The sequence below is a fragment of the Athene noctua genome, chromosome 1 (assembly GCF_965140245.1).
Source record: "Athene noctua chromosome 1, bAthNoc1.hap1.1, whole genome shotgun sequence".
NCBI lineage: Eukaryota > Metazoa > Chordata > Aves > Strigiformes > Strigidae > Athene > Athene noctua.
The window spans coordinates 87,735,980-87,751,216 of record NC_134037.1 but is presented as its reverse complement, the minus strand read 5'-3'; the positions used below and the strand labels follow the sequence as shown (position 1 = coordinate 87,751,216).

The 15,237-nt window shown below is 35.5% G+C and overlaps 1 protein-coding gene across 11 annotated transcripts in view; it reads left to right on the top strand.

The window, feature by feature from the left end:
- The window catches only part of RGS7 (regulator of G protein signaling 7), a 246,294-nt gene that overhangs the window by 202,922 nt on the left and 28,135 nt on the right, over window positions 1-15,237 (top strand). For all 11 annotated transcript variants that reach the window (XR_012632895.1, XR_012632896.1, XM_074896832.1 and 8 more), the window contains 2 exons: window positions 54-130; window positions 272-353. Coding sequence is in view for 9 of the 11 variants with exons in the window: in XM_074896832.1 (XP_074752933.1) it covers window positions 54-130; window positions 272-353 (159 nt within the window). In the remaining 2 variants the exon portion in view is untranslated. The remainder of the gene's footprint in view (window positions 1-53; window positions 131-271; window positions 354-15,237) is intronic.

The following is a 15,237-nucleotide window of genomic DNA, read 5'->3' as shown; positions in this document are numbered from 1 at the left end:
TAAATATTAACTAACTTACAACCTAACCCACTAAACTTGTGATGTGTTTTCAGGAGAGTTTGGCCAGACTACAGAGAGCATTTGCTCGGAAATGGGAGTTTATTTTTATGCAAGCTGAAGCACAAGCGAAGTAAGTTCCTTTGAAAACGAGTTTTGGTTTTCCATGCTTTTTGAAGGGATAAGGGGAGGAAAAAGTGATTAGACACTTCTTATGTTTAAAATTACTGTCATTAACACTGTTTCTTTTCAATATCCATTAACACATCAATAGAGTTGACAAGAAGAGAGACAAGATAGAGAGGAAGATTCTTGACAGCCAGGAGCGAGCGTTTTGGGATGTGCACCGGCCGGTGGTGAGTGCCCGTGGGGCCGCTACGTCTGTGAGCGGGGCCACTGATAAATGTTAGCCTCGGTCGAGCATTGGGCTAGCCTGGGAGCAAGTAAAAGGGATGTAGTGCATGGGGTTGGGGCCCGCCTTGCTTTTTTGCAGGATCTATAGTTTATATAATTCTGATATTGAAGTCTGCCGATGTGTATACACTCAGTTTGGGGTTTTCAGTGAATAGATTTGTTGTGTCAGTTCTTAAATCAGAAGATACCTGTCTTTGACTATTACCATCTCAAAGGTTTCCCAAGTATGAGTCACACAGCTAAAATTCTCCACATAGCTAAAAGTACTTTTAAGTAAATCTGACTTTTTTTTAATCTGCTTTTACTTGCTAAGCCTTTCAACTTCACTCTGGTCATATTTCCAAACTATTTTTAATGTACATAAAGGTTAGATATTGTTGGCTTTGAGCTGTGGGATTGATACACTGTCTAAAAAAGATTTGTCTGAGCTCCTTGTCAAAGGCCTTCTAGAACAAAATTTAATAATAAAAAAAAAAAAACCAAACCACAAACAGTTCTTGGATAATCTACCTTTTGAGAGCTAAAACTTTGAGAAAGTCAAATGTCATAAGACTTCCAATTAAACTGTTAGAACTCAATAATCACACTTTTTTGCTTTACTATAGAATTATATGTTTCCCTTTTCTAGAGTTAAGCATTCATTTTCTGTGTAGAGTTTCATATCATTATCAATGAAACCAAATATGAACTATATCTCTCACTGTGACCCTGGGAAAACATACTTAACTAAAACTAATTGTTCTGGGGAGGTAAAGTTAGGTGATGATACCTGTAGAAGAGGTGAATACAGTGAGACAGTTACAAATAAAAAATAATGAACTTTGACATGGTCATCTTACATTTGTGACTGTGGAACTGAAAGAGTGATAGAAGAAATAGAATTTTAGGTAGGATTTAGAAAATCAGATAGAGAAAATAATTTGAAGTGAAAGGTTCAAACCACAGGCATTAGATACAAGAAGACTGGGACATTATTGTCCAGTCACTGGTGTAAAATAAGGAAGGAGGACAGAAAACAATCTACCATCTGATGTTTATGGCAGCTGCACATAGAATAGAAACAGAAAGTTTCTATGGACCTGAGATCTTTGAAGGTGCAGACAGCTTTTGTATTAGCTGCAGAAATGGATCTAAGGTTTGAATCTGGGAATTGAAATGCTATTTCCAGGTTTGGAAGAGAAGATGAATTGTTGAAGTTAAGATATAGGCAGACAATAAGGAGAGAATTAAAGGGACCAGGACAAGAGGAAATTGAATCTGATTAAGAGCTTTGGCCGAACTGTGGATAAATCTGCCTGGTCCAGCAGATGTTTTTAATCTGGCTGTAGACATACCCAAGAAATATCAAAGGACTGTCTTACATTCAGCAGTGTAGACTCCTGACTTTAGGAGATATAAATAAAAGAATGGAAATGTTCATACTGTGGTTAACCAGCTCCTCACTAATTTGTTAAATACTCATTTTGAAAACATAGTTATGAATTTACTGTCACAGTAAAATATGGAAGCATATATTAAAAAGAATAAAAAATAAAAGAGGAAAAGACTGAAAAGAGGAAGGTGATGCTAGAGTTAATTACGATTTCTAATGGCTTTTCAAGCCCCCTCAAAGCGCACCAAAAACTCACAGAAATATTGCTGCAAATCTGGAAAGGTAATTTTGGAAATTTAGGTAATGTTTGGATAAGAATCTGGAGTTAATGCTTATTTTTATTTTCAGATTTTCATCATAAAGTTTCAGAGGCTAGTGGCAGTGACAATATTGTTCAATATCCACGCCACTTCATTTTTTTTTACTGAAAATTAGTTTTGAGAACCAAATATTTCATTATTTGCCTTCTTTGTTTAGGTGACTAAATAAATATTTTTCAGGGCTTTTTTGCAGGTGTCCTGTTCCCTAGTTACTTTATTTTTTACCTATCTGGCTACAGAATCTTTGCATGTAGAATATAATGTATGAATGTTACATCTGCATTTTATTTCAATAAAGAGATACTTTGAGGTGATGAAAGGGACAGAAGAGAGAATCAAACCATTAGTCCAAAAGGACAGTACCGCAGTGCACTACAGGAATGGGAGATATGAAAAAAAAACTATGTGACAGTGAACTCAGGAGAGTGTAGCTGCAGAAAGAGCATGTTTGGGTATCAGAAATGTCACCGTGATGGATAAGTTTAAAATAAAGGAAATGAACCAAGGTTTGATGTCTAAAGATCATTTGCCTCAGAAAGCACCTTTATTTCATAGGTCCCAAGTCAAAGTCAGTCCTGCAGGTGGTTACCGAGGCCCTAAAAGATTGGTGCCAGATTGGAGACAGACAAATGTTTGAATGTTATCGTGGCTATTACTTTTGATCAGTTGGCTAGGGGGCTAGTGCCCACAAGTTTTTCCTAGGTTTTCAGCTTGGAGATGAACCAGAGAAAGTGGATTTGGAGAGCAGTTTTTTGAAATTGTCACCTGTCCCTCAATTTTATTTTGAGTCAGTTTTGATATCTCATGATATCTGCTGTCATTCATATCTGATTGGTTTTGATTCCAATATTTATTTTTCACTATATATGTAAATTTTTTTTGTGTGTGTGTGTATGTATTTTAGTGTAATGTGGAGTGTAATCTCCATCATTTCTGTAAATTTCAGTTGCTGCTTCATGTAGAAACATCTTAGTTTGCAGCTAGGAAGAGCATGACAGCTTCAACTGTCAGTACTTCAGCCTGCAGAGGTATTCCTGAAAAATTTTTAATCTTACTAGTTCACATACCAATCATAGTAAAACCATGGAAATGTGTATCAGTGAGAGCTCTATAAATTCCCTTGAGACCCTGAGGAGCAGACCTAGGATAAAGTCCATGCTATTATTTTTAAGGTATAGCCAGTACCTAACATAGGTCTAAGTTTAATATTATTCACATATAGGGACGCATTTCTCTTTTTGATGGCAGAGTAAATGTACCTTTAAAACCTTCCTTTTCTTTCCACTTGACTAGAAAGTGTATAATTTCCATAATATTGAAACTTCTATTGATAACAGACTATGCAATGGAGTGAAAATTGGTTAGGAGAATTAGGGCATTAGTCAAAAAGCAGTAACAAATCAGGCTAAATTGGTGAAGGCAAAAGAAGGCAAAAGAAATTAAGAAGCTGCTCTTGTTTGAAAAGAAATGTCATGTTCCTTGTTAAAGTTTTCATAGAAGAACTCAGAGCTTTCCTGAATTATTATCTCTGTTTAAAACCCATAACCTTATGGTTGTTAAAAAAGGACAAACAGGTACTAAAACAGTAAACCCCCTGAAACATTCTCAAACCCACATCAAATACAGTAGGAGAGTAGCTGTGGCTTACTGTAAAATTCTTTCAAGTAGCGAGCAAGGACAGCTCATGTCTTGCTACAAACAATTCACTCGTCTTCCTGATTACATTAATGTAATTTAAATGAAATTAATAATAAAGGCCTGTTGAGTGCTCATTGAGATTCAGATTAATTCAGAAGACAATGGAGGAAGTATCCTTTTCTCCTGAAAGTCATCTATATACTTCTTAACTACAGTAAGTTGAAAAAAACCTTGTTTACTCCAAAACCTCTGACCTTTGTCATCAGTCAGAATGTTGGTTGTATTGCAGTCATATTTAGCAGGTTTGTGTGCAGTTGTTTTTAAAATGAAGATGGGAAATCTGCAACAGCTTTCTAAGAGGTGCTAGAAAACTACACTGTTATGTGTCCCTCTCCAAAGTTTAAAGTCTGGCTATGGTTTAATTAAACTGTGACTTAATAAAGCATAATTATGAGTCAAGGTGTGATCCAGTTCTTCCATTCTGCCATTCGTAGCTTGGTGAAACTCGATCCGCAGGACTTCTATTCCCACTGCTACCACTGATTTGCTGAATGATGGGGGTCATCTTGCTTCTCTGTGGAAAAACTGAATAGCAAATATTGATAAGGTTTAGACTTGAATATCTTAAAGGTCTTTTACAGCCTAAATGATTCTATGAATCTATGAAAAACAAAACCAATATTTGTGTGGTTTAATACAGTAAGACAAAGTATCCAGGGTAGGTATGTCTGGTAAGGACAGCAGCAATATTAAAGGCAAGAATGGGTTTGAGATAATTCACTGATGATGTAAAATTCAGAAATATGTATGATTTCTGGATTTAGGGGTTTCATGCTATTGTTTTCTAGTAGTAAACAAGGAAAACAGAAATCTTTACATTTTTTAAACCTTGTCACACATCCCACACTGTTTGCTTCTCTCTTTATTTAGTTTTTTTAATGTGATTCTTTCTCCATTAATTTCATTGATCTGTTTATATTTTAAAATTGCATTTTATGTGGTCTGAACATGACCCTCAGCATCTGAGACAGTAGGTAATATTACCGGGTGTCTAGGGTCATGCAGAAGATACTTGCAGTTATTTGTTCTGGGTTTCCTTCTCTTTTCTTTCATTGCTTTTGTTTTTAATGATTTTTCCATCCCGTCCTTCAAAAACAGCCTTAAAGACTCGGCAAAAGTCTGAATTTAACTTGGCTAGGATGGTGCAATCCTTCATTTCACACTTTGCATCTTACAAATCCTAGACTTTTCTGGGCCAGTCACTTGTTTAGCCAGAGAACAATTCTGTCTGCTTTATCATAATATTTTCAGAAAGTTTTTAAACATCTCCAGGAAATGAATGTGAATCATGCCATCCAACATCTCTAGTGATGTATCCACATACAATTTTCATGTTGTCTTTTGCACCTGTTTAACTGTATAATCCTTACAAGGGAGTTACCTCTCTGGCAGACCGGGAACGCAGCCAAAGCAGCAATTGTCAGTCTCGGATAATTGCACTACTGGTAATGAAACAAAGTCTTGTACAATTCTTTATTTTCAAAAAGTGGTTATAATGTTTATGGTCCATATTCGCATCTGTTTGAGGCAGTTATTTATAAACCTTATAGCTAGCCTGCTAAGACTTCTATGGAAGAATTGTACTCACATTATTTAACATTGTTAGTTAGTCTGATAATTAGATGTATGTGGGACAGATGGGGAAAAAGAAGCCAGCTTTCTTGAACAGTACAACAAACTGAAAGTGCTCAAGTTAAAACAAAGGTTTATGAAGAGGTCAGAAATATGAAATTGCTAACTGATGAGATGGTGGAAGGGCATGGAAAAATGAGATAACACTGTAGTTTTTAGTAAGACTCAGTTCTGGTAGCAACTAGAAAAATAAGCTGAAGTAGTAAGGATAAGGAATTTTTTTAATAAGTGGAATGTTTATACATTGATTTTTGTTTCTCTGTGAACTAAATAAATTTACTGCTTTAATCCAAAACATTCTGTCAAGGATTTTCTTCTAAGTCAAAAGGCAGATAATCAGTTTCTAAATATCACCTACATTTACCATCAACATTTTCAGAAACGTGTGGTCGGACTTTCTTGTTGTCATATCTTTTTAAGTGAATAACCTAAATTCTTCTGTATGGAATCTGTAAAACAGTAGTTTCCTACCTTTTGGGGTGAAAAAAATTGAGAAAGCGATAAGGACTCTGAGTATTTAGCACAGGAGCAACAAATCAGGTAAATTTAACTGGTTTTCTTATGCAAATACTGTAATCTTCACATAAACAAAAATCACATTAATACAGCCTTAATTAAAATTAATACTAACAAAGCACCACTTGAATAAATACAATGGATCTAATTTTTGTACAATAATTTTTGAAAACTCATCACTACAAACCTACAAACCTAAAATATTCTGTTGTAAATTAGGAGTACTTAGAAATTAACCTTCAAAAATAATTAAGCATAGCTTCCATGCAGTACTATATTCTTTAGTACAGCTTCTAGTTTAGTTTCATATAACTTGTCTCCAAAGTTAAAACTCAACTTCCTTTTCATATACATTTTGCTTATTATGTGTTTCTATGACACACAGACCACTACAAGAATATTTTTTTTTAAGCAATATGATAAAATCCTGTTCTCCTAAGATGAAAGCTCAGCATTGCACTAGATCTCTCCTTAAACAAGCAAGTGTGTGAGAATGTGAGTATCCCTGTCAAGATTCAAGATGCTCTATCTCCTATGGATTAATTTTATGGTTTAATTTATTAGTACTATATTTCTTGAAAACCTCGCTATATCTTTTTCTCCTGCTCCAAACAGGTCCTTGGTTTGCACAGCCACTGAATTCCTTGTGTGTCTGATACTACTCAGGGAAAAGATCTGAACTCTAGTTTGAGAAGACAAATAGGTATAAACAAGACACTGGTACAGCGTAGGTTCTTTTTTTTTGGAAAGATGGTGAAAATCTTTAAAATTTTAAGTGATCCTCAGTTCTATGCTTAGTGAGACTTCCCATCTCTTAGTTTGAAAACCCTCAGAGTTTTACCATGCTGCAAACACAATTAAAGCTTGATCAAACTAATTGATCAAATGTCTCTCCTTTGTCTAAGTGTCTTTGAACCTCATTTGTCTCAGCTGAACAAGAGAAACAACTCGCAGTTAAACTTTTATCCATTAATTGCACTCCTTGCCATGTTTTTAGTCCACTACAGAACAATAGTGTAACTACTGCTGTTTTGATACTCATCACTGATCTTCAAATAAATCCTTGAATAAAGGAGTGATATTGATTTCACTAATTGGTTCAAATGACAGGTTTTCTATCCTTCACATGAGGCTGTCTATAGTGGGTTTAATTTTTGCTTAAATGCTTATGCTTTTCTCTGTAGTTTATCAAGAATTATCATTTCTGCATCAATATATTTCTAGTGGATGACACAATCAGGTTTATTGCTCATTCATTTAAATTTAATAAATAAGTCTGGAACTTTATGTTATTTATTGCTCTTCTTTAATCAGTCAAAAGGAAATTAGCTAACAAGGACATGTACTGAGCATTTAAATTCATTCTATGCTGCCTGCATAATTCTCTACTAAGATCTGCAACAGAAGAGAACACTTAATCCTGACAAACTTTTATTAATTCTTATGAATTAAGACAATCCCTTCCTTTGAAAGAAGCAATTCAATAAGATTTGACACCGATTATTCTGTGTCCTGAAATATCAGTTCAATGAATGAATAAGAAAAAAATGAAAAGCTTTATTTACTTAATTAAAAGCTAATAGGTTTTACATCATTATCAGTTGATATAGACAGGTGTTAGCAGTTAAGCTGTGCGCAGCTAATTTGTTTCCATGATACTACTTGACTGTAGATCACTATATTCAGAGATATTTGCAGCATATTGTCAGGTGTATCACGTTTTAAATATAGATTCATATTAAGGAATATAACCAAATTTGAGGCTATTATCAGTAGCCTCAATTTACTTTTCAGTATTTCCAGTTCCAAGTTGTATTCACTTATTTCAGTGTCACACTGAATCCGTACATTGTAATTATTTACCCTACCTTGTGTTTCATAAAGACAGTATTTATTAGCATAACACATCTTTTTTCAGAGTGTTACATAATTAAAATGCTGTAGAAGTTGGGGAAAATATCAAATGCTTTAGTAGAAGAAGCAGGTTTTAATAATTTTTCCCTGATTATCTGCCAAATTTATAAGGCATCTGGGAATTAAATCTGAAACATGCTGCTACAGAATTTATACTTGAGAACAATCTTGGGATTTGCTTCCTAATCATTAAATATGATTTATAGGTGTTAATTGGAAATATAGCTATACTTCCCAGATGAGCTAATTTCTAACAGATGAAAGAGTCCATAGGGAAAACTAGAAAAATTGTGAGCTAATTTTAGAGAAGTTTGGTCTGGAGTTCTAGGAAGGTGAAAACTTGATAGAAGCTGTATACAAAGTCATTATCAAGCTTATATATTTATTACAAACTATATATGAAGTGACCATATCTGTAATGGACTGTAATCCATATATTTGTCTTTCTGTGTTTGCTTCTTATATCATTCTAAAGCAAGTGGAACATCTGTAAAAGCACTGTAACTTAACAGCAGGTATCAAAAGTCCAGTCATAGTGCTTGTGTGTTGATCGCATGCCTGAATCAAAAAGTGTTGTGGTTTAATCCCAGCCAGCAACTAAGCACCAAGCAACTGCTCACTCTCTCCTCCTCCCTCCTGTGGGATGAGGAGGAGAATTGAAAAAACCCCCAAACTTGTGGATTGACATAAGAACAGTTTAATAATTGAAATAAAGTAAAATATTATAATAATAATTGTAATGAAAATGAAGATAACAAAAAGAGAGAAAAATCCAAGAAAGACAAGGGATGCACAGTGCAGTTGCTCACCCCCACTGACTGATGCCCAGTCAGTTCCCCAGTAACGATTGGCCCCTCCTGACTAACTCTCCCCAGTTTATATACTGAGCATGATGTCCTATGGTATGGAATATCCCTTTGGCTAGTTCGGGTCAGCTGTCCTGGCCATGCTCCCTCCCAGCTTCTTGTGCACCTCCTCACTGTAGAGCATGGCAAACTGAAAAATCCTTGATTTAGGATAAGCACTTAGCAACAACTAAAACATCAGTGTGTTATCAACATTATTCTCATACTAAATCCAAAACACAGCACTGTACCAGCTACTAGGAAGAAAATTAATTCTATCCCAGTGAAACCATGACTAAAAGGCTTGTTTCCAAAGAGATAGTTGTGCTAAAAGTAATTCTGCAGAACCTGGGAATATGGTACTATTTTTTAAAAAAAAGTGTGTATGACACACATACATACTCTTGGAAATCCAAGTAGGAAAGACAATTTGGTGCTAGTCCCTTCTATTACATGACAGTGTCTTGATATTTTTGTAAAAGTTATGGTGCCAGCACATACATAGCAAGAAGAAAACTATCTGTTATACAAAGACTGTATTCATTAAATAGCTAGACCCAACTTAGTTTAGAGTTTGTAATTATTGAGTTAGATGGGACATAAGTTGCAAAATTAAAAAAAAAAAATTTAATCACTTGTATCCTAATAATTAAACTCACCATAATATTCTTCCTCTTTCTTCAGACATCTGCTAATTTACTGGGGATCTTGTGACTAGAGATGTTGTCAAGAGAAGTCCCAATGCTTGCACACTTGATTCCTCAGAGTTATTGTCAAAGAACTGCTGAACCAAATGGAAATTGTAATTAAGCCAACTTGACTTTTGGAGAGGCTAATAAAGTTCATAAGAGTGTTTCAGATTAGGTACACCTAGTTGATTGTAAATTAAACTCATGATTAAACCCAGTAACAATATATTTTTTCAACCAAATAAAGTGATTCCTGTAGCCCACTCCCTGTAATCAGTGGTTTGGCTTTAATGCCTTGGGTGGTGTAACAGAGGACAATGAGATGTCCCCTAGCAGCAGCATCAATACACATTCCTACATATCTGAAGATTCTGGCAATTATGGCTACTGGGTTTATTTTTTCACCACTTAGTTGAGGTTGACTGAACTAATAACTATAAAGTGAGCTACATTTTAAACAGCTTTCAGGTCCTACCAGACAACCACTAGGAAAAGAGTTTTCTGAAATTTGTAAAGGGTTGGAGACGTGCAACCTTCCTTTGACTGGACCTTAAGATAACAGCTGTTTTTCACACATTTGAAATGTTCCTCTGACTTTCTATGGCACCAGCAAAGCCTTTTTATTCATTGACCTGAAGTGAGTAAAATGAGGTAAACCCCCAAAATATCCAAATAATTTATACCTAAACCTTAGCCTTTCTTTATAAGCCTAAGTGGGTTCTGCACACTACAGTAACTTCCATCTCTGGGGAATGAAAAATTGGTGCATTGCAGTAGAATATAGCCTTTTTTCTTTCTTTGTGAGAGCCTCAATTTTAGGCATTACTGACAACTTACTCAATATAGTATTTTAATGTCTCCTTTGATGCTAGACTTTGTAGAGAAAAAATAAACTTTCCCACATAACCAGAGCCAAACTAGGTATTCCTCCATCTAATAATTCCTTTGATTTTTTTTCAGCTGAGTACTGCTGGAATTTTTTTCTTTGCCTTTTTGTCTTTTTTAGAATCTTTCATGCCCTTGTTCTCCCCTTGATTTTTAACTACGCACAGTTCAGCTAGCTACACAAGTAAACTGGTATATATAAACTTGGAATAAAAATGAACTCTGGTATTCTGCTTATCATTCACTGGCTAACTAGCTTCCTTTCTCTACTTTAGAAGTGAGTGATATGTATGGTGACTTGAGGGTTAGAAGATTTCTTTCCTAGAAAAATGACAGAAAAAGCAACAATGACAAAACTAGCAGAATAGATTGTTGCAGAAGGCAACACTTAACATTTGACACTCAGGAAATTTCAAATTTTAAGCTTAATATGTATTATTTGTGATAGTTACAAATAATGTAAAAGACAGCTTTCAGTCTCTGCCTTGTCTTTATGTTTGCATGTCTGACTTTATCTTTTCCAAGTGGAAGTGAAGATCTGTCATGCTTGTGTCCATGTCTGTGCTTTAAATTTATAGTGTTTAAATTTTGAAAGCCTGGAGATCTTAAAATTTAGTATTTTGCAATCAAACTTAACAAGTTAGCCCGTGCTTGTGAAACATATAAAAAGATTTATTTCGTAGTGTATTGACACTGAAATGCAATGAAACTGTGTAAAGGATGTGAATCAATCTGCCTAAATATTTACTGCTTTAATGCTCCCTGAATTTATGGGTGTGCATACTGAAATGAGGTAATTATTTTAAATAGCACCTATGTGTTTTTAGCTAAAGAGGCTGTGAAATTACATTTGCTTAAATTATCACTAGGCTTGTTTGTATGAGTTGAGTACACACCACAGGCTGCCAGAGGGCAGAGGCAGCAGTAAGGAAGGAAATATCAGTCTTGTCTTTCTGTTCTGTGGTTGTGGGGAGGGGAAGACAGGGTGATGAATTTCACACTGCCATGAACACTTGATTGGAGTGTTCTGTAAGGTGGATTATTTGAATTTCAGTCGTTACAGCTTGTGAAGATCATAGGCTGTACAACACAAATGTAGGCTGAGAGGGACCTCTGGAGGTCTTCTAGTCCAACCTCCTGCTCACAGCAGTGCTAACTTCTAAGTTGAATAAAATTGTCCAGGCCTTTGCTTAAAAAACTTTGAAAATCACCAAGTATGGAAATTCCATAGCATCTCTTAAGCAACTTCTTCCTTTTATTATGAAGAATATTTCTTTATAGCTAACTGGAATTTCCTTTACTGCAATTTTTAGCTATTGCCTCCTGTCCTTTCATGGTGCACTTCTGGAACAGCTCTAGCTCTGCAAGCCCCCTTTAGGCAGCAGAAGACAACAGTTAGCTCTTCCCTTTTGCAAGCAGAAAAATGTCTGTTCCTCCACTGGACTGTTCCATTCTGAATATAATTCTTGTATTGTTTGAGGGGCCCAAAACTAGACTTGGTATTCCAGATGTATCCTCATGATGCTGCGATGAAAGAAGTAACCACTTTCTTTGCCTCCTGGCTATGCTGTTGCTAATGCAGCTGGGTATGCGGTTTGTCTGCATTGATGCAAGGACATACTGCTGACTCACGTTCAGCTTCTCCCTCAGATCATTTTCTACAGAGCAGCAATACAAACAGACAGTTCCCAGCCTATTGCAATGCATGAGCTTATTCCCTCCCACGTATATGGGTGTATTTGTCTTAGATACAAGAAAACTGCTGGTTCTTCTGGCTTAAGTAGATTCACAGTTAAATTGCCATATTCTTTAATAAAGAAAAAAAAAAAATCAAAACTTAAACTGATGTCATTATAAACATTAATTTACTTTCTGATGAGGATTTCATACACATTAGAATTACAAGTACATCATAGCAAAGAGATTTTACATTAAAAGGCGTTGATAGAAATTGATTTTGGCTATGTGGGCAGGCAATAATAAAGGCCCTTGGAGTGTTCAACTTTGTACAGCTTCAGGCTATATATATTAGGTATTCTGAACTATTTGGATGGAAACGTACCATGGCTAAAGCATCCCATTTGCTGTAAACAATGAATTCTTCCAAAGAGTTGCTACAGGTTTCAAAAAATTAATTCACTGTTAGCAATATTGCAAGGTCTTAATTAATTAATTTGCTGTTGCCACAGTTATCAGGGAAAGATTATGCATATCAAGTGGATTTTTTTAGCTACACATACTCTTGGGTGGATGTTGTTTTCAAATGTTGGCTGTAGCCAGATCCAAGCATGTAAATTCTTGGACCTGGAGTTGTTGGATGTCCTCTCCTTGCAGAGAAGCCTTCCTCATTCCACTCTTTCTTGGCAGAATCCTATTATGCAGCCTCTTAGGCAGCATCAATAGAAAGTTGTGCTGCTTGGAATTCATACTAACGTGATTATCAAATAATTGAAGTAGGGATTAAAAATATCTGGGTTTTTATATTACTTATCTGCATCCATTTATCTCAGCAGATAATTTATCATGTCTGGACTGACACATCCTTTGCTGTAAATTAATACAAAGGCATTTGTACTTTTAAGATAAGGACATGCCAACAAATTGATGAAAAGAAATTAAGTTTCATCTGAATATATGACAGTTTTTCAGGCAGCTATTTAAAAACGGATGAGGGCCAAATTCTACCCTGGTTATGATCTTGCTGTATGATATTTTCAACAAGGTCACAAGACTTGCCTGTGTGTGTGTGGAGGGGGAATTGTTTTCATACAGATTAGTCCTGAAAGAAATAAACATTATATTTACACATATAGAAGAGGTTTCAAGTCTTCCAGGAAATCTGTTTGAAAACTATTTACAGTATTAGTATGCAAATTATATACTACAGACTAAATAGAATCTTGCATCAGAGCACTCTGACAGGCATCTCACTAGTTGAACTATGGTAGTCCAGTTAAAAAAGCAACACAAAAACAAAACACAGCTGGGTGTAATTGTATCCAAACACATACTTATTATGTTAATGGGGGCATACGAATAAAATGAAATGTTGTCCAGCAAAGGTTTTCCCACAGACTCCAAGTTGTTTTAGCAAAATGTTCAACTAATGCAAGCCTTTGTGTTTGTTTTAATTCAAAAGATGTTTGACATTTAATTTAAAAAATTGATGGATGAAGTATGGCAACACCAAAAAAACAGTAAATCCCATTTCATATCAAGTGTCATTTAAATAAATATTCTTCAGTTCAGAAGAAAACATGAATTGTAACCCCGATCACATTAGGTACTTCCAAGGGATATAATTCAAATCAAATTATGAGACGGTATTTTATAGTGGTAGTGGTATATGTCTTAAACTCCTATGGTTACCCCAGGTTGTCAGAGTAGTGATACACCCTTAGCTGCCTTCCCTTTTGCACTGAAGTGTCCTGACTTTTCCTTGCCTGTACCTTCCTGCTCCTGCTCTCCTGTTGGCTTCCCTTCAGTTGCATGATGGTCCAGTTTCTGCCTTCACAGACTCTCACAAATGCCCCTGCTGAAGTATTCCACAGCAGCTTCACTTCAGCATGAGAGGCTTTAAACAGCCAGGTGTCAGTAAGAATCCACTAGATGCCGTACTAGGTTGGGTCTCTTTCCATCCCACAAAAAATTCGCCCTTGTTTCATTCCTAAAAACCTCCCAGAATTTCTTGTGTTCCTCACATGAATTTGCATAGCTCTGGCATGTAAGATACCTGGGCAAGGTGCTAGATCTGTTCATACCAATTTACTGCTTGTGGACTTGACATCTTTGAAAATAAGAGGCTTCAGATGAAGTTTATGCCCCCCCCCCCTTTTTTTTTTCTTTTTTTTTTTTCTTTTTTCTTCTCCATTTTTAGGACATGCTTTTAACAAACCATAACCCAAACCTGAACAAATAACAGTTTGTGCTGTATGTAAATGTGCCCGATATTCAAATGATTGCATTCAGGGACTGTAGATATTGTTAAAAACCCATGTCTTTTTCACTGCCAGCTGCTGCCATAATCCTAAAGTAGATGCATTGTTTTCTTTTTAACTTTATATCTCAGTATACTGCCCTATGAAATCGCTTTCTGCCTTTAAATTGATCATCATGCAAAATTTTGTATTTTTCAACCTGTCATTGTCTTTGAGAGTTACAAGTTATTCTGAGTTAAAAAACTATCATTTTTGTTCACAAGCACAAAGCGTACCTTCCCAAATCTAGCTCAACAGGCATGTCAGATGCAGTCTTGAGAATATTATCTATGTGCCTATTTTTATTTAGTGATTAGGAACTGTTTATACTGGAAATGTAATATGATCAAGCACACATTAATGTATTACTTTAAAAAAACCCTTATTTATTACTTTTAAAATCATACCGGATATAAAAATCAGTCTGTTATTTAAAATAATTTCTAAAGGCAAAGTACTATTGGCCTGTTTAATGAAATGTATTTGTTTCTTGGCTCTGCCTATATAGGAAAAGTTTAAAATTTTTGTCTGTAAAGATTTACAGCCACACTGAGCATTTTACATTATGAAAAGAAGACAAAGATTCTATCATTAGTGTGATAATATGTCCAGCTTGGTTGTCTGGCAAATAAATTCTACATCTAGCTACTCCCATTAAAAATACTCAACCTCCTTTCACTTAAAATCTGCTCCCACTAGATAGCAAATTTTGTACTTCCCTCTCTCACTGGCAAATGTAATCCCTCTAAAATCAATAGGTAAGACTCACCTGAGAGCATAACACATTATTAGTTGTTTCCAGCAAGAGGTAAAGAACAGATTTCTGCACACAGTTTGTGCTTAGAGGGAAGTGTCATAGGAAGATAAATTAGGAGAAACTAGATGACTTGTGTACTTTGGGGTGCTACAGAGTTGTGAGAATCTTTGAAGGCCAAATCAGATGTATTGAGAGTCATTCTGTTTAGACTGCAAGTCTTC